Source organism: Narcine bancroftii, chromosome 6 (assembly GCF_036971445.1).
Source record: "Narcine bancroftii isolate sNarBan1 chromosome 6, sNarBan1.hap1, whole genome shotgun sequence".
NCBI classification, from domain to species: domain Eukaryota; kingdom Metazoa; phylum Chordata; class Chondrichthyes; order Torpediniformes; family Narcinidae; genus Narcine; species Narcine bancroftii.
In genome coordinates, this window is record NC_091474.1 from 43,554,270 (window position 1) to 43,579,511 (window position 25,242).

General features: G+C 42.5%; 2 protein-coding genes across 3 annotated transcripts in view; one reads left to right on the top strand and one right to left on the bottom strand.

Moving 5' to 3' along the window:
• npepl1 (aminopeptidase like 1) overlaps window positions 1–13,153 on the top strand; it is a 30,347-nt gene extending 17,194 nt beyond the window's left edge. Inside the window, exons 4-12 of one of the 2 annotated variants that reach the window (XM_069884846.1) lie at window positions 1,232–1,321; window positions 2,002–2,083; window positions 2,281–2,423; window positions 4,689–4,766; window positions 7,163–7,263; window positions 10,400–10,523; window positions 11,329–11,505; window positions 11,936–12,046; window positions 12,535–13,153. In XM_069884846.1, the coding sequence (XP_069740947.1) occupies window positions 1,232–1,321; window positions 2,002–2,083; window positions 2,281–2,423; window positions 4,689–4,766; window positions 7,163–7,263; window positions 10,400–10,523; window positions 11,329–11,505; window positions 11,936–12,046; window positions 12,535–12,702 (1,074 nt within the window). In that variant the 3' untranslated portion in view covers window positions 12,703–13,153. The remainder of the gene's footprint in view (window positions 1–1,231; window positions 1,322–2,001; window positions 2,084–2,280; window positions 2,424–4,688; window positions 4,767–7,162; window positions 7,264–10,399; window positions 10,524–11,328; window positions 11,506–11,935; window positions 12,047–12,534) is intronic. The other variant, XM_069884848.1, reaches the window with a different exon arrangement.
• Window positions 13,154–13,896: 743 nt separating this feature from the next.
• Window positions 13,897–25,242, bottom strand: part of LOC138737294 (piezo-type mechanosensitive ion channel component 2-like) — a 150,460-nt gene continuing 139,114 nt past the window's right edge. The window contains exons 72-77 of the mRNA XM_069888047.1: window positions 20,481–20,573; window positions 18,787–18,956; window positions 17,702–17,818; window positions 17,298–17,377; window positions 15,459–15,687; window positions 13,897–14,643 (exon numbers count right to left, since the gene is read on the bottom strand). Coding sequence (XP_069744148.1) covers window positions 14,400–14,643; window positions 15,459–15,687; window positions 17,298–17,377; window positions 17,702–17,818; window positions 18,787–18,956; window positions 20,481–20,573 — 933 coding nt within the window. The 3' untranslated portion in view covers window positions 13,897–14,399. The remainder of the gene's footprint in view (window positions 14,644–15,458; window positions 15,688–17,297; window positions 17,378–17,701; window positions 17,819–18,786; window positions 18,957–20,480; window positions 20,574–25,242) is intronic.

Consider the following 25,242-nt stretch of genomic DNA (forward strand, 5'->3'; position numbering starts at 1 on the left):
CCCACTGCCCTCTGTGTGAAGAAATTTCCCCTTATGTTTCCCTTAAACTTTTCTCCTTTTACCCTCAATCCATGCCCTCTTGTTTGAATCTCCCCCACTCTCAGTGGAAAAAGCCTGTCCACATTGACTCTATCCACCCCCACCCCCCCTTATAATTTTGAATACCACTATCAAATCACCTCTCAACCTTCTACCTTCCAGAGAATAAAGTCCCAGCCTGTTCAAGCATTCCCTGTAACTCAAACCCCGGCCACATCCTCGTAAATCTCTGCACTCTCTCTGTACTGTTTATATCCTTCCTGTAATTCGGCGAGCAGCCAGTGTGTGGTGATTTATATTTACATAGAAATGATCCCCTTGGAAGCACTAATTGGTCTGCCAGTTCCTGATCATGTGAACAGCAGATATAATGCTTTGCTGTTAGGATAAGCCCCTGGTATTAGGCTTGCTTTATCTCCCTGGCATGTGTGCAGCCAGTGGCAATATGGATCACACTCAGTCTCTATGGTGTCATAGAACATAGACCATAGAAAATTACAGCACAGTACAAGCCTTTCAGCCCATGATGTTGTGTTGACCCTTGTAAATCTCTCCTACAACAATCTAATCCTTTAGTACTTCACACCCATTGCCTTCTATTTTTATGACATTCATGCGTCAAAGAATTTTTTGAATGTCCTTATTCCACTAGCCCCCACAAAGCATTCGGTTTTTTAAAAAAAAAACACATACATCGTACATTTCCACTAATTTTTCCTTCACTCACCTTAAACAGATGTCTATTTGTGATTGTTGCCCCAGCAAAGAGGTGCTGGCTGTCCACCCTATCTAAGCCCCTCATAATTTATATTCCTCTATTAAGTTATCTCTTCTCCTTTGTCGCTCCAAAGAGAAAAGCCCTCTGTCAACCTTGCTTCATAAGACATGTTCATTAATCCAGTCAACATCTTGGTAGTGCACTCTCTCTAACACATCCTTCCTGTAATGAGGCGAATAGAAATGAATGCAAAACTCCAAGGGTGGGCCAACCAGAGTTTTATAGAGCTGCAAGATATCTCATGGCTCCTGAACTTAATCCCCTGATTAATGAACCCACCACACTGTACATCTTCTTAACCAGAATCTATATATCCGGATGTTTCTGAGGAAGTGTTAATGCACGGAAGGTAGGGTCAGTATGCAGTTTGGAGAAATGAAATTGAAGACTTGCAAACATTTTCTTTCTATGCAGTGTTTAGAGAGTGCTGCAGATGGAATCAGGCTGGCAGCCCGGATTGTGGACACACCTTGCAATGAAATGAACACCGACACTTTTCTTGAGGTGAGTGCCCAATGGTGGCAGTCAAAGAATCAGAACTGGAATCCCTATCGATCTTGAACTATATGATGTGAAAGTTTTCAGAAACAGGGCAGATTGGAGGCATTAAGATTCATTTAAATGAGCTGGAGGATCAGAATAGTCCCTTCATGTACCTATATATAGTTTGAGTTGGTTGGAGAGCATTCATTTTGGTTACTGAACATTATTCACACACACACTATTCCAGCTGTGCTGGCAATTCATAGCTCATCCTCCCAGATGTGCTCATAAATCACCCTGTTCACCATTCCAGCTGTGCTCAATTCTGGCAGCCTCCAATTTGTGTTCATGTAGTCTCCCTCCTATCTCACAGCTGTGCTGAACTATGATCACCAGTGGTTCCAGCTGTGCCCATCCACTGTGTCAGTCACGTCTTCATTTGTGCCTGACCATTGTACTGCCTACATTCAGCTGATTACTCAGTTTCCAGCTTCACTAACACAACACGCACCGAGAATCTAAGCGTCTGCACCCAGTGTTTTACCCAGTCTCCTGGCAGTGCTTACCTGCTATATCATTCAGTCATTGGCCTACATTCACCTCCAGTTATGACTGTTCCACGCCAAGCAAAACATTTACTTACCAGGCTACCAGAAGTGAAATTATTGGGATTTTATTCACTCAAATATTTCATTTTGCAGGAAATAAAAATGGTTGGGAATACACTTGGAATTGTTCCCACTATTATCCGGGGCAAGGAATTGAGGGAACAAGGATTTGGAGGTAGGTTTCTATTTGTTTATCTCTATTTTTATCTTTATTGAACAGGATGTGAAGGTGCTATCAGATGTGATGCTTCATAATGTTCAGCTGATTCGTGAAAGGATCACGGTAAATAATGTTTTCAGTGCGTATCATATATACTCTTATTACTGTGGATATTTTGTTTCATAGATCAACTCTTGTTTCATTATTTCTAGGCATATATGGTGTTGGGAAAGCAGCAGTAAATCCTCCTGCACTTGCAGTTCTCAGTTATTTACCTGAGGGTGCCACACAGACCATCGCCTGGGTTGGCAAAGGCATTGTGTATGATACTGGAGGTCTGAGCATTAAAGGAAAGGTAGGAATATCATAATTGCAGGTAATGGGGTCCATGTTATGTCCAACTAGACATGGAGACTTGTATTTGTCACTGTTGGGCAGTGTATCATTCCTAATCCCATTACTATAACTCTTGGGAGAAATAGTACTTCAAAACCAAGTTGTTGGCTCTCCTCACAGGAAGCAAAGGCCTTGATTAGTTCATTTAACCTACTTTTAAGTTCTTCTAAAATCTAATTCCTCACATGGCAAAGGTTGGATATTTGACCAGTTGTCATGACATGCATTTAATATACAGGTCACCAACAGAGAAATTTATTATAATTTAAAAAATCAAACATTTAATTTTGCAGGAAATTAAAATGTTTGGGAATACATTGATGTAACATGTTCAGATATTAAATCAGAAGTGCTTAATATCTCACACAGATGTTTAATGCTCAGCCCCAACTGCGCTGATCCATAAATCCAGGATTAGTTCAAATACTTCTGGTCATTCCTTGAACTAAGTGCGAGGTCTTCAACTGGTGCTCCTTGAAAGACTTCCTTTTGAGAGGACCCCCACATCAGACACAGAGCAGTGACCAAATTCAGTTGTCCTGGTGCTTGGCTCGAATCTGTGATACTTTTCTGTGTATCGTGTAGGTTACTTTCTTCCTGTGTAATATTTCTGCTTTGACTCAGTGTATAAAGATCTAAAAATGTACATAGACTTTCAACTGCCTTGTGCCTTCCTGTTAAATACAGAGTGCATGCAAACTCTAAACACAGGTGGGGCTTTGATGCCCTTCGCACAACTCCCCAGGTGAAGTGATGTGACTGATCCCTCCCATTACTTGCTGTTACTGTGAAAGAAGGTGAATTGAGAGTTGGAACTGGAATTTGTAGATGGGTGATAGATAGTCTGTTGCTGTGTGCAGAATTGAGAGAATTGACCCATTCCAATTCACTGGAAGGGCAATGCCTCTTTTAACTCGGCTGGGCTGAAACTACTCACTTTGATCAATGTAATACTGATAGAGATACAATCTTGTTTTTTTAGTGTCCTGGATGGGACTTAAAATATTAGGTCTATCTCCAGTGGCTGGATGCTCTTATGTGGTCTTCAATTTAGTAGGATTACGAACAAGGTGGGAACTATTTGTAGCAAAATTCAAACTTGAATCAGGCCCAGTTTTATATTTTTGTTCACGTTAAAAACAAGAAATAGGAGCCGGGGAGGCCATCTGGTCTGTTGAGCCTGTCCAGCCATTCTTCTTCTGATCTGGCTGTGGACTCAGCTCCACCTACCTGCCTTTTCCCCATAACACTTAATTCCCCTACTATGCAAAAATTTGTCTTAAATATATTTAATTAGGCAATCTCCACTGCTTACATGGGCAAAGAATTCCATAGATTCACTACTCTCTGGGAAAAGAAGTTCCTCCTCACTGTTGTCCTACTCTCCCTCGAATCTATCAGTGGAAACAACGTTCCTGCCTCTATCATATCTATTGCTTTCATAATTTTCTATAAGAACTTCTCTCATTCTTCTGAATTCCAGTGAATATAATTCCACATGACTCAATCTCCCCTCATCGGCTAACCCCTGTTATCTGTGGAATCAGCCTGGGGATCCTCGTCTGCATTGCCTATAAAGCCAGTATATCGTTATTGCTATTTCACACTTCATCCCATAGTGTATGCTGCATCGACACCACAGCAAGAGAAACCTTTATTTAGTAATGAGATGGAGATAATCACTTAACAAAAAAAAACTTTAATGTTCAAGATGTGCTTATATAGGGCATTATAGGAAATGGACCAGGAGTCTGGCTGAAAGGTCCTGGAATTGATCACAATTATTTTATACAGTAGGTAAATGCTAATTGATTGTATAGATAGCTTCCACATTGTAACTATAGCCCCTTTTACACAGTGTCTTCAAAGTGGGAATATTGTGCCACGCCGTTCTGTGTAAAAAGTACAAACACGGAATGGGGGGGGGGGGTCATTGTAGTCCCACTTTTAAGCTGGTAGCAGAGGTAGTCACAGTGCTGTTTGGTTCAGTGTAAAAAAGCAAACCCGGCTTAATGACGGGCCTTCTTTAGAGCAGCATTGCGGGATCTATTTTTTTTTTTTAAAAGGGCTTATGTATTTCTAACTGAGACGTTAATTCCACCCATGGGTAGTAGTGACTTTGCTGAACCTTTAAAGAGCTGAGAAGTTTATTCTGATATGACAACCTGGCATTGGTAGTTGTAAATGTGGGCACAAGGTTCTCATTATGCACATTTTTTACTAGACCACCATGCCAGGAATGAAGAGAGATTGTGGAGGAGCAGCTGCTATTCTTGGAGCTTTCAAGGCAACTGTGAAACAAGTGAGTGCTCGAGTTTACATTCTTTCTGTATATTTGTATTTGTGAAAAATCCCTCTGAGAACCCATTAATGTCGCTGAGATTCCCTGAAATTGCCCTGTGGCGGATATGTTAATGTGAAGGAATCAAAGCAAAACTGATCTATTGACATGATTGTAGACAAGGTTCCTCACTGCAGTCCGTTCACTGCTACAGTGTCCCTAATGGTGGATTTTGGTAGAACAGAATGCTTTCCTGCTAAATTAAGACCATTCTAACAACAGTGGAAAAAGTTGAAAGGAAACGATTTGCTGCAGTCCCGTGTCGATTTAAGCCCCCATACCTGATTTAGCCGCGTGCAAATAAATCCACAATTTTTAAAAAACCAGGGCAATGTGGAAGAAATCATTCAGGAAATTCCACTCTTAAGCATTTGAAGCTAATTCTCTGGCCCTGGTGACTATCATAGATTTGCATGCATTTACACCAGGCTCGCCTTGTGCCGTATGAAGATGATCTCCAGCCATGTCCTTGCTCTATTTTGTTTTGTTGTCTTTGGAGAATTACCATCATTGCAACAAATAGCTTACAGAATTTACAAAACCCACAGTTGGGAACTTGTTGATCTGAAATGTGAATGTGATTTCTCTGTTCACATGTCTGACCTGCTGAAAATTTCCAGCATTTTTGCTTTCATTCCAAAAATGGGCTGGGCCTGTAATACCAGTTTCCCTCTGTTTAATGATTGTGCAAATGCAAGATTTCAGCTGGCTTGCTGTCAGGATATGCTACTCTTGCACTCCTCCCTGTTGTGAGATGGGATAAAATTGAAATGAAACAAGCTGAATGACTTGAACAACATTGGCTTATTTTACCAATGATGTGGAGCATGTGTTGATTTAGCACACGTTAGGCCAAGGTGAGAGAAAACAGCAATTAACAAGAATAGCATGATGTTATAAATGGAACACAGATGTCATAACACTTGAGTCAAAAAGACCCCACATTAGATCCCTGTTAAGAAACATTCCGTACAGGGTATTTTCAGACAGAGTCGTAAATATATAAGAAAAGATGTAGGCTAATTGGCCCTCCTGACTTCTTCACTATTAAATAAGGTCAGAGCTAATCCTGTCATAATCTTCCTGTTATCTCCCCTTGACTGCTTCGTAATTTGATTGTTCGTTAAGTTAATTCAGCTCTCATAATTTCATTCATATTTTGTGAAGCAAAGCTTTCCGATCAGAATCCTTGCTTTCTCATCTTACTATCTTGAGCTTTTATCTCTCTGCCTGCAAGGTAACGAAGAGCAATAATCTTGAATAGGGTTAGGGTCATCTTGTTTCATTAATTACATTTCTGAGACTAAAATGTATTGTTGCATCTATTCTCCACCCTTGCATGTCTCATAATGTGTTTTCATTATGCTGTTGGAATTAGAAAGTACATTTTCTACAACATGACAACAGAGTTGTTCTTTGATAGTTCCATGACATGTGGGTATGCAATCCAAGTTTGTCATTTTTACTTCCCCGTGTGTACTATTAACAGATAGATGCCTCAAGTTGCGTTTGTGTCTGTCTCTGAGTTCGACAACACCGTACCTCACTGAGCACCATTCAATATTATTCCTCACTATAACCTAGAATGGATGTACATTACTTTGTAGCCTAAACCAAGTTGTTTTTAATCCAAACCCAAATTTCTATAATCCCACAATCCTGCTTATTAATTAATAATATACAGAGCTTTTTAAATTTATTTTTTAAATTCATTAGACATACAGCACTGTAACAGGCCCGTTCAACTTACGAGCCCATGCCGCCCAATTACACCCAATCAACCTACAACCCCCAGTATGTTTTGAACCGTGGGAGGAAACCAAGAGCACCCGAAAAAGCACTGGCTCTGTAATAGCATTGTGTTTACCGCCACGCCAACCTTGCTGCCCATTTATGTCTTGTCCGGCATAATCTAATTTTTCTTGATATTCTCAAATTAAAATTTATTTCTGGGGATATATATGTGTGCCTGTCATCTTTGGACAGAGAGGTCGTGATATTGATGTCACCTATGAAAGAAGTCATTAAGAATAATTTTGCTTCACCTGTAAGGCATTTATAGTGTCACCTTAATGCAGTTATGGATTATCATGTATTGGAGGTGAACAGTTTGAATTATCCCTACCCTCTTGTACTGTGCTCTTGACATTGTATACTCTGGATATTTACACTCAATCCCATACTTTGAAGTATGTGTTTCAAGTGTCATTATTGTGGTAGTAGCCTTCCGTATCTTCTCATGGTTCCATCATAATGGATACATACCATGCGGCCATGATGTCCTCTGCTACCAGCACAATGGAGGTCCATTTGCATTGTATGGTGCAGTATTGGTAATGTCCTGTTTGTTGTTTCAGGGTTTTAAGGATAATCTGCATGCTGTGTTCTGCCTGGCGGAGAATGCAGTTGGACCCCAAGCGACCAGACCTGATGATATACATCAGATGTACTCTGGAAAGTAAGGCAAACCTTCATTGCCAGAGCATTCTCTGAAGTGTAATTACATGCACATAGTTCATTATGAGTTATAGACTTTGTGAAATTAGTTATTTCTTAAGGGATATTTTCAAGGGAAATGTCCTGAACAGAGAAAGGCATTCACAGAGAGCAGTTCAGGATGTTTCCCAAAGTGGATCCCAACCTATGAAGCTGAGAATGAATGAAAAAAGTACTCTCAAGTTGGTTATGATTGGCATTGGTTGAGACAACACTATTGGACAACTTGCAAGAAATCTTGCTCTTCCATTCATATCATGGGATTGTCAGCATGTTGGAAATAAACTGGCAGACTCAGTTTATGACTTGTTTGAAGTATGGCAGTATAGCTACTCCTCAACTTGCATTCGTGTTTCGTTCTGACTGACCAGTTGTATCTCGAAATGGACGTACGTTGGAAATGCACGGTATCTGTGTTATCGTTTGTCAAACACAACACGGTGGCCAGCTCTCGCAAGAGGTTGGCCACCTCTGCCAACTGTTCACAAGAGGCGTAATTTTCCATAGATAAGCCCCGACTTTCACTGTAAAAGGGTAATTTTTATATATTTTAAAAATATTTTTTGGTCGAATGTACAGATGGCGGTAAGTCAGGGAATACCTGTATTGACAGAATGCAGGCAGCACTGTGGGTACAGTGACTCAATGTAGGCAGTTGTGAAAGTGATGTTTTTCCAGTGTCTGAATTTTAATTCTGAATTAATTTACTAATTTATAAAATTGCTAATTGTTGTGTCATTTTATTAATTTACTAATTAATATAATTATACAACAAGTAGCCATCAGTATGGCCTTGGTAACTTTTAACAAGAAAAAAATGAGGAAAAAGGACACAACTTTCTGAATGACCACCTGGATTAAGAGCAGCAGGATGACATGGGATGTGTGTGGGTCAAAGTTAAAATTTATTGAGAGTACATACGATATATCACATGACATGCAATCCTTGGACTATTTTCCCTGTAGCCCAGGCAGAATTTCTACTCTGGTAACTCTAAACTGTACTCAAGAAGAAAGATACGCAAGCAAACTGCAAATACAGAAAAATAAATCGTTATGAATAATGTGTAAAATAACAGTCCTTAAAAGAATCTCTAGCCCATTTCACACTTTTTCCCAGGAATCGATGAGCAATTTTTCTGGTTAAGTCTGAAAGTGAATGAATTGACACCAGCACCAGGTCGCCGGGGATTGATAGCCTAAACCCCGACTCACATCCCTGGTGTCAGCTGACTGGTGTGCCAATTAACCCAGTGTGAAAAGGACAAGTTGTACCCGGGACAAAAATGTTGAAGGTGGCCTCTCCTATCCCCGGGGGTGACTTGCCATCAATGTGAAAGAAGGTAGTGTCCCAGTGTGAAATTGGGATACTGAATGGCTAATTTACTGGGATGCCAGTGTGAAAAGGGCTTCTGACTGAGTTTGTTGTTGAGGAGTCTGATGGTTGAGGGGTAGCACCTGGTGGTACGAGTCTTGTGGCACCCATACCTCTTTCCTGATAGCAGCAATGAGAATAGAGCATTTCCCAGGGTGGTGTGGTTTCTTGATGATTGCTGCTGCTCTCTGATGGCAGCATTCCATGTAGATATTCTCAATGGTAGGGGGAGTTTTGTCTGTGATGTACTGGGCTGTGTTCACCACCTTTTGCAGAGCTTTTCTTCCAGAGGCATTGGTGCCTCCATACCAGGCTGCGATGCACCTGGTCAGCACACTTTCCACTACACATCTGTAGAAGTTTGCTAAGGTTTTTGATGTCATACCAAACCTCCTCAAACGTCTGAGGAAGTAGAGGTGCTGATGTACTTTTGTCATGACGAGTCCAGGAAAGGTCTTTCTAGAATAGTGACTCCTGGGGATTTAAATTTGTTCACCCTCTCCACCTCTGATTCCCCAATGATCCCTGGATTGTGTACCTGTGGTTTTTCATTGGAACAGATCTATGTTGCTACTCAGACAGGAGCTGGGATGCTTCAGCACTGTGGATGTGAGTGCCACTGGTTGGTAGTCATTTAGGCAGGTTTCTACACTCTTGGGCACTGGAACGATTGAAGCCAGCTTGAAACAGGTGGGTACCATGCTCTGTTGGAGTGGGATGTTGAAGATGTCCATGAATACATTGGCCAGTTGGTCAGTACGTTTTCAGGACTCAGCCAGGTTCTTCATCCAGACTGGATGCTTTCCTTTGATTCACTCTCCTGAAGGCAGCCCACATGTCAATTTCTGATACTGAGTGGAGGATCATCAAGGATGTGGGTGTGATTCTTGATCTGGTGGTCAAATTGGGCATAGAAGGCATTGAGCTCATCTAGAACGGAAGCTTTGGTGTCTTCTATTACACTGGATTTGGTTTGGTAGGAGGTTATATCATTTAGATTCTGCCACAACTGTCGGGTATCCTTCATTGTTTTCAATCTTGTCCAGAATCTCCACTTTGCCTGGTAGGTCATACCTTTGCCTTGTGTTGTGTTCTGGGTCTCCAGACTTAACTGCCTTTAATCTGGCACTCAGAAGGATCCAGATTTCATTGTTCATCCAGAGCTTCTGGTTGGGGAAACTCCTGAATGATTTGGTGGTGACATACTCATCCACAGCTGTTTTAATAGACAAAGTGAAGAATGAGCATCAGTGTTGGAAAGCATAAGGGTGTGTGCATGTGCCAGTGTTAATGTTTAACACAACTGCAATGTTGTAAGGACTGGGGGGGTGGGGGGTGTGTTTTAGGGATGGACGGCATGGGGAATGTGGTATTTGTGTGAGCTTTGCATGGTGTATGTATGTCAGCTTTGGACTCTGTGATTAGTGTTGGACAGCATTTGAGTGTGTGCGTCAGCGTAGGGCACAGGTTGAAGTTGAGTGTGGACAAACGTACAGACTGATTCTTAATGTTCAGAATGGATATGAATGATCCAGTTCAATTACAACCCTCTGGCTTCTGTTTGTCATGAAATTACAGGCTGCGGCATTGAAACCTCAACTGAAGGCAACTCAAATGTGCTTGGAAGGACCAAAATCTCACTCCAGCCATCACAACGACGTGACTTGCATTTTGCCAGTCCTGCTTTGACACTATCTAATCTACACTTGTGTGTTTGGTGCAGGACAGTTGAAATTAATAATACTGATGCTGAAGGTCGCTTGGTACTCGCAGATGGAGTTACCTATGCCTCCAAGGATCTGGGGGCAGATATCATCCTTGACATGGCAACACTAACAGGAGCACAGGTATGTCCAAACTTTTTAATGAGTTAATGGTACCTCCTTTATTGTCCATCCCTAACTACTTCCAACTGAGGAGGCAGAGCTGGGTCATCTGTAGGTCTGAGATCACACAGGGTCCTGACCAGTAAGCCATGTAAAAATAATGAGGGGCTATGAACTTGTGTCTCAGTATCAGTGTAAGGGAGGGCTGACTCAAGGAAAAAATGGAGATGGAGAGTTAAGAGGACCCTACTTTCCCAAGCAGATCTCAGTAAATATCAAGGTTAGTCACTAAGTAAAAGCAAATGACAAAAATCACTGAGACTTCTAAAGCCTCTTATCCCCATGTTCCTGTTTTCCTCTCCTTGCTTTACTGCATGAAAAAATGACCCTTGCTGGGCCACAGCCATTCTCATTTGTTTATATCCACCAGAGCCTTGAGCGGCTCTGTTCTTTGTTCCAGATGGAGTGCCTGGCGATAGGTTGTTTGACTGTTGAGCCTGGACTTGTCTGCCCATTTGTGGGGTTCAGCAGTTTTGCTTTGGGTTGTCTCGGCCCAGAGAAACAACATGCAGGTGTCAATGCTGGTACCTAAAATTTAACATGTGGAGTAGACCAGAGCTCAAATCTCCATTGCTGCTCTGTGCACTGCACCAACTCTGTACAATCCAAAACTCTTCCAACTCCCACTTTATCGAACTGTGAGCCTGTGCACAATTATCATTGTTTTGGTCAAGAGATGACACCAACTTTTGTTAGTAGGGTCTGTGTACCTAACTCATCAGACAAATGTAGCTTGGTGTAATTGGAGTGTCTGCTTTCTCTGCAGGGTATCTCTACAGGGAAGTACCATGCTGCTGTCCTGTGCAACACTGAAGAATGGGAGACGGCTTGTGTGAAAGCCGGCCGGAACAGTGGAGACCTCGCACACCCTCTTGTCTACTGTCCTGAGCTTCACTTCAGTGAATTCACCTCTGCTGTGGCTGATATGAAGAACTCTGTTGCTGTAAGTGTTTGACGGGTTTATTTCTGATATTGCCGTCAGAGAGAAGGAAAGAAGCCTCAATCTGGCTACCTGCTGAGCATTAAACAATTTGCCTTCCTCAAGGGCCTTTGGTGACATCTCAGTTTATCTGCTGCCTGTCACTGTGATTGGATCTGTAAACTCCAGTTTTGTAGCAAATGTAGCAGTTTGTGCACATCAAGCTCCCATCGATAATGTTCATGACTATATTGTACATGTCGTCATGGCCAGATACAGAGCAGAGCCTCAAGGAGAACTGACCCTCTCCTTCAGACAAGGCATTACACTGAAAATGGTGCATTTGCTCAGCGCCACACTGGAGTGACAGTGTCGATGGTAGGAGTAGAGGTGCAGAAAGGGACATGGACCTTGGGATTTTAGTTCCAACTGTTTTTTTCTTACCCCCTGTCAGGATCGTGACAATGCTCAGAGTTCCTGTGCAGGTCTTTTTATCAGTGCCCACCTTGGATTTGATTGGCCAGGAGTGTGGGTTCATGTGGACATTGCATTCCCTGTGCACACAGTAAGTACATTTAACAGCTTAAGTAGCACATAGCATTTCAAAATTGCTGGGAGAGTTTATACAGCGGGGCGGACAAAATTTGGACTATAGGTTGAAAACTGCTACAAGTATGGTCCAATCAGGTAAACTCTGAACTAATGACAAATTTAAAACAACATAATGCACTGATGGCTGAGTTCTTCAATAGAGAAACTGTACAACCTACTACCTCGGCTAACTGAACAGCCTTTGTTTGTAGGTTGGAAATTAAAAGAATTGTGGCATTTTAATTTTGATAACTATTTTTTACATGCTTCTGATCCCCTTGTCACAATTTACAAAACTAGTTTTTAAATTAATGCATGTACCTGATAATTTAGTACTTTTTCTTTTTGCCCACTGTGCATGCTTTGTTTTCCTGTGCTTTTGATTCACTGCACACAAAATTGTAAGCTGATAAATTGAACTGTGGACTGTTTGGAAAAGTTACCTGTTCATTCTGTCTGCAGGGCGAGCGTGCCACAGGCTTTGGCGTGGCCTTCCTGCTGGCCCTGTTTGGCCGCGCTTCCAAAGACACCCTACTGAACCTCGTGTCTCCACTGGGTGCCACTACAGATGCTCATCTGATGTTGAATGAGGTCGATGGCAGCCTGTCCAAACGCAGGCGGCTGGTATAAGGGAAGTCTAACTCTCAGGGTGTGTCAGTGATGTATCTACAGATTAATTGACAGTCCATCCATTAAGATGTAACAGGTTCTTGTATGTCACTGCTTTTTTTCCCCAAGGAAACTTGCTTTGTCATCAGGTGGAATCCTACAAGCATTGTTGGCCAGAGGGCACACATCTCATGCTGATATCTTACTGACTGTAACTTTTTCCCCCCTTACTCTAAAGCAACAAGACTTCCAATTGTCTCCTAACTTTGCACGAGCTTCTCTTCACCACTTCACTCTGGTGATGTTTTCAAAGAAAATAATGAATTTCACATGAGAGTAGCTCATGACAGTACCGGGATCCCACTTCCACTGAAGCTGAGAATTGCTGAAGCAAATGGCTTCATTCTTTTAATGGACATTGTTTGATTGAAGACATTGAAATGCCTGATCTTATTAAACAATTTTTGCACAATTTTACTTCTGTTGCTTTAAGATACAAATGGGTATAAATTAACAAACTGCCTCTCAAATGCTTGTAGGACAGATGAAAGATAGGAAAGTGAGAAACTGCTCTGTTCACCATGTGATATAATTGGGCAACTTGAGTCAAAATAGATGGGATAAAACAAATGTTGCCCATTCATTCTGAATTCCAGACTTCCATTATGCCTTTCAAACTAGATAGAATGCAACACCCATCTTTAAGTAACAATTTCCAGAAATACAAGATGTGCTGCTAGTTAATAATTTGTAGCCATTTCCTTTCCATGTAACCCATTAATGAACATGGCATTTTTAAAAAAAATCAATAGAATTAGAGCAGCAGCAGGCCATTCAACCCAATTCCACCAGATCATGTGACCTCCATGCATTTTGATCCTTCCAGACATAAAAGCTGCATTCTAACTCCTTGATGAATATAATCAACAACTTTTTGTGGCAGGGAGTTCCACAAGTTCGCAACTCTGAGTGAAGCACTTTCTCCTTACCATCTCTTTAAGTGGCTTTCCCCATTTGAAAGGCTCATATTGCCTTTGATATACAACTTCAGCAATCCCTAAATACCACAATGTACCACTTTGGAAGAAGGATGGGGATACTGTTGTACGCTTCCTTCTGCCGCTGCAGGTTTCCAGGAGGTAGTCAGTTTAATTTGGATAAGCAAATTTGGAGTAACTGTTTTCCACTGTAATCAAAAATCAACACAATGTCATGGTATTATCTAAAACTTCAATGTCAGCAACAAGTTCTAAGAGATGCCTGCAGTTTGGTAGGTGTTCAGTGTAAATACAACTTGAGCGTGCAGCAACAAATGTCCAGTCACCATGAGGGAAAAGAAAGATGATGACCGAGGGAGGAAGGGGGTTAATGACCTACCAGAACCAATCACGAACCATTAATCTCAGGTACAGCTGCATCTTTTCCTGTTGTCGAAGCATAAGGAGGTACCAGCTCAAACTGTACAATGGCTAAGGGCAAGGAGATGATTTTACCAATATAGTTGAGTTTTGCTCCTCCCCACTTAAAGAATAGTTGCCATCGGGCTCATACAAAAAAGGTTCAATCCAATGCATCCTGAAGCGAGCAAACATGCAGATTTTCTCTCATCCATGGCCCTGGAAGAAACCCAGAGCTGCTACATAGCTTCTCTGATGTAACGTTGAAGTAATTGGTCATTTTCTGTGCGCAGACAGTTCAGTTGAAATCATTTACTGTCCTTACTCGCGGGTCCACTTGATCATGGTTTCAGGAGATCGATAAAGGAAAATTAGTTTGGCAAAGAGTTGTTCTTCCAGTTCCAACTCTCCCATCTCACGGACCAGGAAGATGTCAGTGCACAGCTTCAAGATTCGATCAGGGTTGGGCAGCTCCTCAAACATGATGGAGCGGGAGATGCCGTTGAAGAACTCGCGGACAAACTTGCCAATGACAAGTACTACAGACATGTACAGACCGATGATGCTGAGAGAGAGGGAAGAGAAAGATGAGTCACTAAGCTGAACATAGAACAGGCACATCAGCCTACTATGTGCTGGCCTATATAAACTTACTGCATAACAAACCCTTCCCCACATTCATCACCCTTCATGTTAACTGCATTATATTGTTAACTTCCCTTAATTTCAGTAGGATAATTTGCAAGGGATGGGGAACAGACACGGAGACATCATGTAGTTCAATTCAACTTGTGTGCAAGTGAAGCCCTTGGGTTATGTGGTTTTCTGGATCCATACTGTCCAGATAATAGAGAAACTTGGATTGGTTTTCTCTTCCCAGTCTTTGGGCCGTAGCCTCATGTGTTCCAGCTCCAAGTGCTCTTTCAGGTACCCTGATCTGCCACCCTTTCTGTCTGCGAGTCCCAGTCCTGCCACCAGTGGAGGGAAAGCAAGTTTGCCAACTCCTTTCAAAACTCAAAACACTGCAGATAGTGAAAGGCTGAAAGAACATGCTGGAAATTCTGAGTATCCGTGGAAAGAGAAAGAGTGTCAACCTTTCAGGTGAAAGACCCTTCAAAACAATGAAAGAGCCTTAAACCATTAACAGTGTTTCTCATTCCTGACTTCCTGAGCACTTTCTGTTTTTAGATACCCTCAAATCATGACCAATTAACTTGAATCATCTTTTTTAAACCTGCCTCTCCTAGCAGAGGTGCAACTGCACCACAGTTTATTTGGCAACAATGGCACACCCTGGGAAAAACACAAGAACCTGGTTTCCACCTGGGACTGAGGATTAGCGTGGTCATAATTAGAAGTCTAGGCATAGAAATGCTTTACCCATATCCAGTCAGGAAGCCCAGACTGGAGGGGCTGACTTTATCATTGAAGATGATAAGTTCCATATTTCCACAACCCTGGCTTGCACAGTGGGGGCTCCACTCCTTGATGTTCCACCATTTGACCTTGGTGTATGTGGTGTTGCCTTGCCCTGGCTCCTCTTCCAACTGCAGAGAGATGTTCCTGTAGAAGGCGAGTTTGCTCTGGTCATTTCTAGAAGCATGTGCACCTGTTGTGAGCAAAGTACACACAGGATCACGGAGTCACCAAGTTGAACAGCATAGAAATAAGTCCTTTGACCAAACATTATGTACATCCATACTATCCTATTTGCCAGCATTAACTCCATATACCTCTGTGCCTTATTCAAGTAACTGTCCAGATGCCTCTGGAAATGTTCCGGTTTCCATCACATCCTCTGACAGTTCATTCCAGAAACTTATTCTGATGAAAAATGTATCCCTCAGATCTCTTTTTAACCTCCTCACTTTAATCTTCTGCCCTCCCGTTATAGACAAATTTTGGATATCCACGCCTTATAAATAATAAATACCTCTATGATATCACCTGAGACGTGCTCAAATGAAAAGAGATCTTTCTAATCTTTCCCAATAACTAAAGCTTTCCAGTCCAGAACAACATCCTTTTCTTTACCCATTCCAGCTCAGTCATATCCTGCCTATAGTGTAGTAACTGGCACTGTGCACAACACACTGAGTGTCAACTAACCAGTGTTTTGTACAACTGACCAGAATGCCCAACTCCTATATTCACTGCCTTGGCTGATGCCAAAACCTTAGGCACCTTAGTATTCTGTACACTTGTAGCTAATAAGGTTCCCTGCCACTTTGTACACACTGAGTCAGATCGAGACTCAGTTGTACACCAACTGACACCAATAAAGGATGTCTTTACTTAAAGCTGTGTCTAAATGTGTGAAAGAGTGGTAGTGACAACATATATTGGCAATGAGGCAAGGATACTTGGAAATCCCAGGAAGACTGGATGAATTTGAAGATACTTGGCAAAGCAGAAGATGCTAATTGAAACTAAGATTATCTATCACTCATCAAAAATCATGCAAAGAGAAGCAGTTTCAATGCAAATGGAGTAGATCGTAGAAGTGTGAAAATCTGCTATCTAACATTCGGAAATGGTGACATCACTTTCTGACTTGCCAGGATCTAGTTTCCTGTGCTCCCTTTAAACTCATCCATTCCTCCTGGACAGTCTTAAACCTAACTCCATGAATATCAATTGCTCTACTTCAACATAACTCCCACCTCTGTCTGGTTCCACTGTTTCCATCCCATTACCTACTCAGGTTCTTTCCTCTAACAAACCCCCCCCCACCAGCTTTTTTCACCCTTTATATACCCATTTTACTTTAGTCCTGATAAAGGGCCCCAACCCAAAATGTTGACTCTCCATTTCTACCCAGGAATGCTTCCTGATCCACTGAGTTCCTCCCATAGTTCGTTTGCTACAATTAAATTTGCGTAGTTCACTAGGAAATTTATTATAATATTAAGAAAAGTGCATTAAAACGAGTGTTAATCATCTAGTAAATTGGTTTACCTGGCACCAAGACTGTGCCGGATTGTTGCAGTGTTTCTAACTCAACCAGTTTGGGGAAACACAGGTACAAGGATTAATGTTTTACATATGCGGAACTAAACTCGCCAGGTGGGAACACTACTCTATTGTCAGTGCGACAGCCCTGCTCCACCAGGACTCCTAACTCAACACAGGCAGACACTCACACCCACAACCAGCCTCCACCATGGACATAGGGTAACTAGGTAATATCTCTGGTTAACTGTCAAATCATTTGCTCACCTAATCTCAGTCGAAAGGCAGGTTTGGCTTCAGTCCTATCTGTCGCTCGAATGTACTTCGGGAACAATTCCTTAATCACCCTAATATGACAGAGAATGTTTGTCAGTACTAATCTTCAATGCTGTGAATAAATAATAGATTGAGGCCAATTAAAAAGTGGACTGGTAACCAGGCAAAACATGCTGTTTTAAAAGGAAGTGCAAAGAGAAAGAGGTGGAAAGGGCAGTGGGGAATGGACAAGGGTGAAGGATGGCGATGTGTGAATGGATAGGGAGAGAACGCAAGAGAGAGTGGAGGGGAAAGGGTGAGCTTGCTGGAAGGAAAGGAAGGGAACCATGAGCAGAAATGGGATGGCACGATAGATGCTAAAATGTTAGTGACCAAGGCAGCACCAAGCAACTTACACCGACTTCTTACGGGATCCTTCCAACAGCTGAACCAACTCCTCCCTGACTTCCTTCTCTGTACACAGAACAGTGTGTTTACCAAAAGTTTCAGGATTCAACAAGAGCGAAGAATTCCTGCAGGGATATGAGAAACAGGTCAGGAATCCACGAGAGCCATAGTAATCAGAATCGATTTGAGAGACAGCATCACTCAGCTCTGTGGTTCCGTAGTGTGCAAAACCTGAAAATTAGCAAGTGCACAGAGAAAGACAAGATGTCACACAAGCCATCTTCAAGCCCTATCCGTGAGGATAGATATCCTTCCATTGGTACTATATGGATCAAGTAAAGGAAAATTTCCTCCATATTGACCCATGACAATCTAGCAAGAGAAACACTTCTGCTCTGTCCTATCAACTATTTCCAAAAGTGAGATATAGAGAGATGATCTCTCTGCACTATCCCATTCAACATTCCCAGGATAGCTAGAGAACGAGTGAGGTGCAGAGTGAAACTGCACTGTCCTGTGACGACTGTACCGACATTAAGACGACACAAAAGTGGAGAGCGTCAGCAGGACACGCAGCATCCATGGGAAGACAGTCAATGTTTCGGGTCTGAGCCCTTCCGAGAGTGCTGAAGGAGAAAAATTTCTTCAGGGTAGGCATTCATCGAAGGGACTTTGCAATGGTATTTTCAGGCACAAGCCTGGTTTCAGGCACTCCTGAAGAAGGGCTCAGGCCCGAAACGTCAACGACCTTGTACTTTTGGGTATTGCACTTGACCCCAGTGTTGGCAGACTTCTTGCTGTCCTCTTTTTACAAGCAGCATTAAGATTGGTACCAGACCCTGCTGTTGACCATCTTGAATGAAGGGCTTTGTTCACTGCTGAATTTGCTATATGTGCGGCAACATCATGCAACCCACTCACACTACACTAGGGCCGAGAGTTTTCTTTACCATGGCAATGTGCTGGAAAAAGTGCCTGGAGCTTTCACCTTCCCCTCATTTAGATGGCTTGATTCCTCTTCGCTGACAACAAAAGCCAGTACATAGTGATGCCACAGGGAAGTCCTCCACCACCTGGAGATACAGTCACTTACCTCAGGATCGTCCAGTGCAGGTGGACCTGCACTTGTGAAGAGTTGATTATTTCCTCTTTCATGGCCCTGAGACTGGCTGGACTAATGCTCCACAACAAGGTAGCATCACTCTTTATGTTTGCTACCACGATGTCCTCTGGCAGGTAGTTCACTAAAAACTGCATAGTAGACTATGGAAATGAAAAACAGTGTTACATGTTCAGTAATGGAGTGCCACCTTCATTCTTCAATCTCTTCACACTGTCCTGAACTCCATCTATTGTACATCAGATGGTTTCACATGTACACAAGTTCATCCTGATCCTCAAATCCTCATGGCCAAGTTTTGTATCATTGGTAACATTGAGGACAAGTAGACCATAACAACCAGAGTAACAAACCAAGTGTCCCTTGGATGACACCACAATAAATTAATTCCCATTGTTTGCTAGCAAGTTTTCCCTATCCACTCTGCTGCCTGGATCTTAATCCTATCTAGACTGCTACCTGGAGCTTAATCCCCAGTTCCAACTATGGAACGCATTTTCTGCATGGCTCTCGTGAAGAGTCCAGATCCATCTACTGCTCTCCCATGGTCGTTGCTTTACTAAAGGAGAGCACAATGAAACAACTCAAACTGCTTGTCTTTCACATGCCTACACTTGGATCTCCTTAATCATACCTTTCTGCATTAAAGCTTATGTGTAGATTAGAGAGGGAGAGAGAGAGAGAGAGAAGCTAGGAACACTTATAACCATATAACAATTACAGTACGAAAACAGGTCATATCGGCCCTTCTAGTCTGCATGAAACTCCAACTGGTTCTACCTACCTGCCCATAACCCTCCAACCCCCTCACATCCATGCACTCATAGGTTATCTTAAATGATAGAATAGACCCTGCCGCAAGTACCTCTTCTGGTAGGTCAACTTAGAACCAAAGTGTGAGCACCGGAACCAATCAGATGATCTACTGCTCTTAAAGAGAGTTCAATGCCTAGAGAGTGAGGGGTAAAACAGCCACAAAGGTGGGGAGTGTTATGAAGGATTCAAAAATATTATTATTGGAAGTCGTGCTTGGGAATAAATGAGAAATAATAGGGTCACACATGAAGTTTAAAATATGTGTGACAATGCAGTATGACTATCTGTAGTGTGCAGTCACTGATTGTAGAGAACCTTGAGAGAGTTATAAACTCTTTGGAGAAATGGTTCTGAGAGGAGTCACAGTTAACACAAAGGTTGTGTAGTAAAAATCTAGGGGTGCCTTTTCAAATAATTAGATCATTGAATGAAATATATACATGATTGCCAGTATCAATTTGCCATTGATTTTTAAAGGGAAGTCCATACATAGTGAGTGTGTATACCTTATAGAACTTGATGCACAATGTCTTTTGACATCAAGTCCTGGTGTTAGTTGAATATTGCCTGCCTTCAATAAAGGAGGCTTGTGTAGGAACCTTACAAACTGTGGACTCTATATTCTAATAATGTTCCAATAACTTTCCCATTCATTCTTCTCAAGATGGGCACCTGCAGTTTAAACACAATCAAATGGGGGAATAAGGCGACAGTGCTTGGTTGATGAGGATTTCAGGATTCTAGCCAATCCCTTGAGAAACTCGCTCCTCTAACCTGTGATTGCTTTGTCCCAAGTTACATTCCTCCCCCCATGGCTTCTCCCAGTGGGGAGGAGGTGACACGGGACTCACCGGGTAGATGCTGTACTGACTGGTGAGTTGGTCGTACTCGGCAGGGGAGAAGGGTCTGAGGTTCTGCTGCTGTGCACTCATCGTGAACAGGGGCTGCACCAAAAGAAACAAGTTCAGCCCCTCCACCAGACCCATTGTACGTTGTAAACACCCCACATTCCCAGACACTCAGACCAACCAAACCAAGATGTTGCAAGGTGCACCCCCCCCCCCCAGAGGTTGTGTGGCTGAAGGAGTTACAGAAACAGGGGAGCACACAGGGATTTGAAAACAAGGGTGAGAATTGTAAAAATTATAAAGTAATTTTATGTTCAATTTTTTTTCAACCATAGTTGTCCAGTTGACATTTTACTTGAAAAAATGGAACCCTCCAATTCCTCAAAAGCCAACAGGAAGTAAATGGGTCAAACTGTCTTCATCATTCGAGTCCCTTTGTGACCACAGATTTCTGAATTTGGCAGCTGAAATGTCAGTGGTGCAAAGTCAGAACCATGGAGGTGTAAAGCATGAAAACACACAACTGGATCAATATGCAACTCCCTCCGAAGAGCTCTGGTTCACTCCACAGGCACCAGGAGTGACCCTGCCCCTTCAGATGCCTCACACCAGAGAGACCACACTCAGACTGAGCGACCACTTCGACAACAACCTTGGTTTGATTTGGTGTCACGAGCTTGGTGTCTACCACTTTCTCCACTCCACCCCCACTCACCTCTCCGTGCTTGGCCTGCTACACGGTCAAATACATAAGTCAAGAATGGCACCTTCTCTTTTAACTGGGGATTGTACAGCTCTCCAGATTCAAACTGAGATGAACATTTTGAGATGACAATTCTGTTTCTCCCATTTATACCAGCTCCAGGGCCACTTTCTGTTTCTCTACTTTCCCCAATTCCATCCTCTTTAACCTGGCACTGACACGCCCTTGGCATTTAATTTCTCCTGCTCTGTGACCTTCCCCTCTGTCCCTTTGCTCAGAGTCAGTTTTACATCTTGGAAGTTGGCCATTTGGCCCAACTCAACCAAGTTGTCTACATGAGCTAGCCTTATTTGCCTGTGGTCAGCCTATATCCTGTTGCGATCCTGATGCATGTACAGGAAACCTAGAAATCTACAGCACAGAACAGGTCCTTTGGCCCATTGTGTGTTGTGCTGATCTATAACTTAGTTTATCAACCCTATGATTTCCTGACTGATAACCTTCCATTTTTCTCAGTTCCATGTAACTATCCAGTGGTCTCTTAAACAATCCTATTGTACCTACCTCTACCACCGTCGCCGGCAGCGCATTCCATGCACCCACCAATCTTTGAAAATGTTTCTTCTTACATACAAAGAGGAGGGGTCCCAGAACAGAACTCTGTGGAACACCACTGTTCACTATCCTCCATGCGGAAAATTAACCATCGACAATCACCTCCTCCCTTCTCTGGGCAGGCCAATTCTGTATCCACAAAGCAAGGCTTCCTTAGATTCCATACCTCCTTACTTTCTGAATGAGCCTTTTATCAAATGCCTTACCGAAATCCATATACACTATAGTCAGTACTCTACCTTCATCAATGTTCTTTGTTACATCTTCAAAATATTCAGTCAGGCTCACTTTCCCCTGATGAAGCCATGCTGACTCTCCCTCATCAGATAATGTCTCTCAAAATGCTTGTAAATCCTGAACCTCAGAATCTTCTCCAACAGCATGCCCACCACTGAAGTAATTTCCTGGGCTATCTCTACTCCCTTTCTTGAGCAGGGAATAACATTTGCAAATCTCCAATCCTCCATTACTTCTCCTGCCCCCTAGTGACGACACAAAGATCATTGGCAGTGGTTCAGTAATTTCTGTCGCTCCTGACAGTAGCCTGAGGTAAATCTTGTCCTGGTGACTTATCTAACTTCATGTTTTTCAAAAGCTCCAACATATCCTCTTTCCTTAAGTCAACGTGCTCAAGTGTTTCAGTACACTTTAAGTCATCCTCACAATTAATCCACAAACAGGGGGTAGCCATGGGTACCCACATGGACTGCAGCCTTGCCTGCCTTTTTCTTGGCTATGGAGATCAATCCATACTGCAGTCTACACAGGCAAGGCTGCTCAACTCTTCCCCTGTTTCATTGACGACTACCTTGGTGCTACCTCATGCACCCATGATGAGGTCATTGACTTTATCCTCTTTGCTGCCAACTTTCAACCTGATCTCAAATTCACTTGGTCCATCTAAGTTTAAGAAGGGAGCAAGGTAGCAGAAAGGAAAATTATAGACCTATTAGCCTGATGTTGGTGGTTGGGAAGTTATTGGAGTCGATTGTCAAGGATGAGCTGACAGAATACCGGGAGGCAAATGAAAAGGTAGGCTCAGGTCAGCATGGTTCCCTCAAAGGAATATCATGTCTGACAAACCTATTGCAATTTTTTTTGAAGAGATCACAAGTAGATAGACGGGAAATGTAGTCGATGTTGTGTTTTGCCACTTTCAAAAGGCTTTTGACAAGGTGCCACAAATAAAGCAGTTAAACAATAGGAGAACCCCTGGAATGACAGGAAGGATATCAGCAGGGGTAGAGCATTGGCTGATTGACAGGAAACAGAATGGGAATAAAGGGATCCTATTCTGGTTGGCTACTGGTTACCCGTGGTATTCCGTTGGGGCCGCTTGTTTTTACGTTGTATATAAATGATTTGGATTATAGATGGCTTTGTGACTAAATTTGCAGATGATACCAAAGTAAGTGGTAGGGTCAGGTGGGGCTGAGGATATGGAAAGGCTGCAGAGAGATTTGGATAGATGAGGAGAACGGGTAAAGAGGGGGCAGATGAAATACAAAGTCATGCACTTTGGTGGAAGAAATGGATCGGCAGATTATCATTAAGATGGGAAGAAAATTCAAAATTTGGATGACCTCATGCAGGATACCTTAAAGGTCAAGTCGGTGGTGAGGAAGGTAAAAGCCATGTTGGCCGCCATTTCTAGAGGAACAGCACATAAGAGCAGGGATGTAATGTTGAGACTGTACTGACAATAACCACACCAGCAGTGAGAGTATAAGACACCTTTAATAAACTAATATGTACACTAAGAGGTCTCGTCTCTCTGCAAAACGAACCTGGAAGGCTAGACTGTAGCTCTGGACTGCTTTATAGACAAGGTCACCAGGATGACCCCTAGTGACTTAGTGGTGTAATTACATATCACCCCAGAGACTATAAAGCACTAGCGAGACCTCACTTGGAGAACTGTGTACAGTTTTGGGCGCCTAATTTGAGAAAAGACACCCTGGCGTTCAGAGAAGATTTAATAGAATGATATCAGGAATGAAAGGGTTAGTACATGAGGATTGTCAGCTCTTGGACTCTAATGCATTGGAGAACAGAAGGATGAAGGCGGAACTTAGTATTTTGAATGCTGAAAAGCCTGCAGAGAGTTAATGAGACAATGATGTCTCCCATGGTAGGAGATTCTAGAACAAGAGGGCACAACTTCAGAACAAAAAGGCATGAGAAGGCCTTGGCAAGTAGGATAAAAAAAAACTCAAAGGCATTCTCTGCCTATGTAAAGAACAGAAGGATGACTAAAGTGGAGGTAGGGATGCTTAAGGATAAAGGAGGGAACATGTGCCTGTAGGCAGAGGAGGTTGGGGAGGTCCTAAATGAATACTTTGCTTCACCAAAGAGAGGGACCTTGGTCAATGTGAGGCCAGAATAGAACAGGAGCAAGATTAGGGTAAGAAAGAGGACATGAAGGATCTTCTTTAAAATATTAGGATGGGGAAGTCCCCAGGACCAGATGAAATATACCTAAGGTTACTAAAAGAAGTGAGGGAAGAGATTGCTGGGGTGTTGGCAATAGGGGAGGTGCCACAGGATCGGGGAATAACAAATGTAATCCCCTTGTTTAAAAAATAGGGAGAATCCTGCGAATTATAGACCAGCGAGTCTCAAGTCAGTGGTGTGCAAACAGTTGGATTTGAAAGCATTTAGAGAAGCATAGTGTGCTCAGGAATAGTCAGCATGGTTTTGCGAGGGGCAGGCCGTGCCTCACGAGCCTAAGCTAGTTTTTTCAGGAAGTCAGAAAAGAAACTGATGAAAGTCGGATGGTAGATGTGGTGTACAGTAAAATCCCTCTTATCTGGAATTCAAGCAACTGGCAGCCTCAAGCAACCAGCAATAAAAAAAAATTGTGCAAAATAAATAGGTAAAAATACAAAAGTTAAAAATTGGTGCCCCTTAGTGGTTAGTTTGCCAATCATGCAACATGCAATCTCAAACAACCAGAAAATTGACTTGTGCAGCATCTACCAATCACCATAGGTGCTGAATATAATTCTCATGAGCCCTTCCTGCCTTTTTAAATGGATTTTAGTAAGTCTTTGACAAGGCCCCCCATGGTAGACTCATTCAGAAAGTCATGAGGCATTGGATCTATGGAACCTTGGCTGTGTCAATTCAGAGTGGCCTGTCTGCAGAAAGCAGAGGGTAGTAGTAGTTGGAATGTGTTCTGCCTGGAGGTCAGTGACAAGTGGAGTTCTGTAGGAATCTCTTCTGGGGTCCTTACTCTTTGTCATTTTTATAAATGACCTAGGCAAATAATTAGATGGATGGGTCAGTGAGTTTGCAGATAACATGGAGGTTAGATGTGCTGTGGATAGTGTAGAAGGCTACCGTAGGTTACATCAGGACATAGACCGGTTGCAGAGTTGGATGGAGATGTGGCAGATGGAATTCAATCCAGATAAGTATGAAGTGATGCATTTTGGAAGGTCGAAT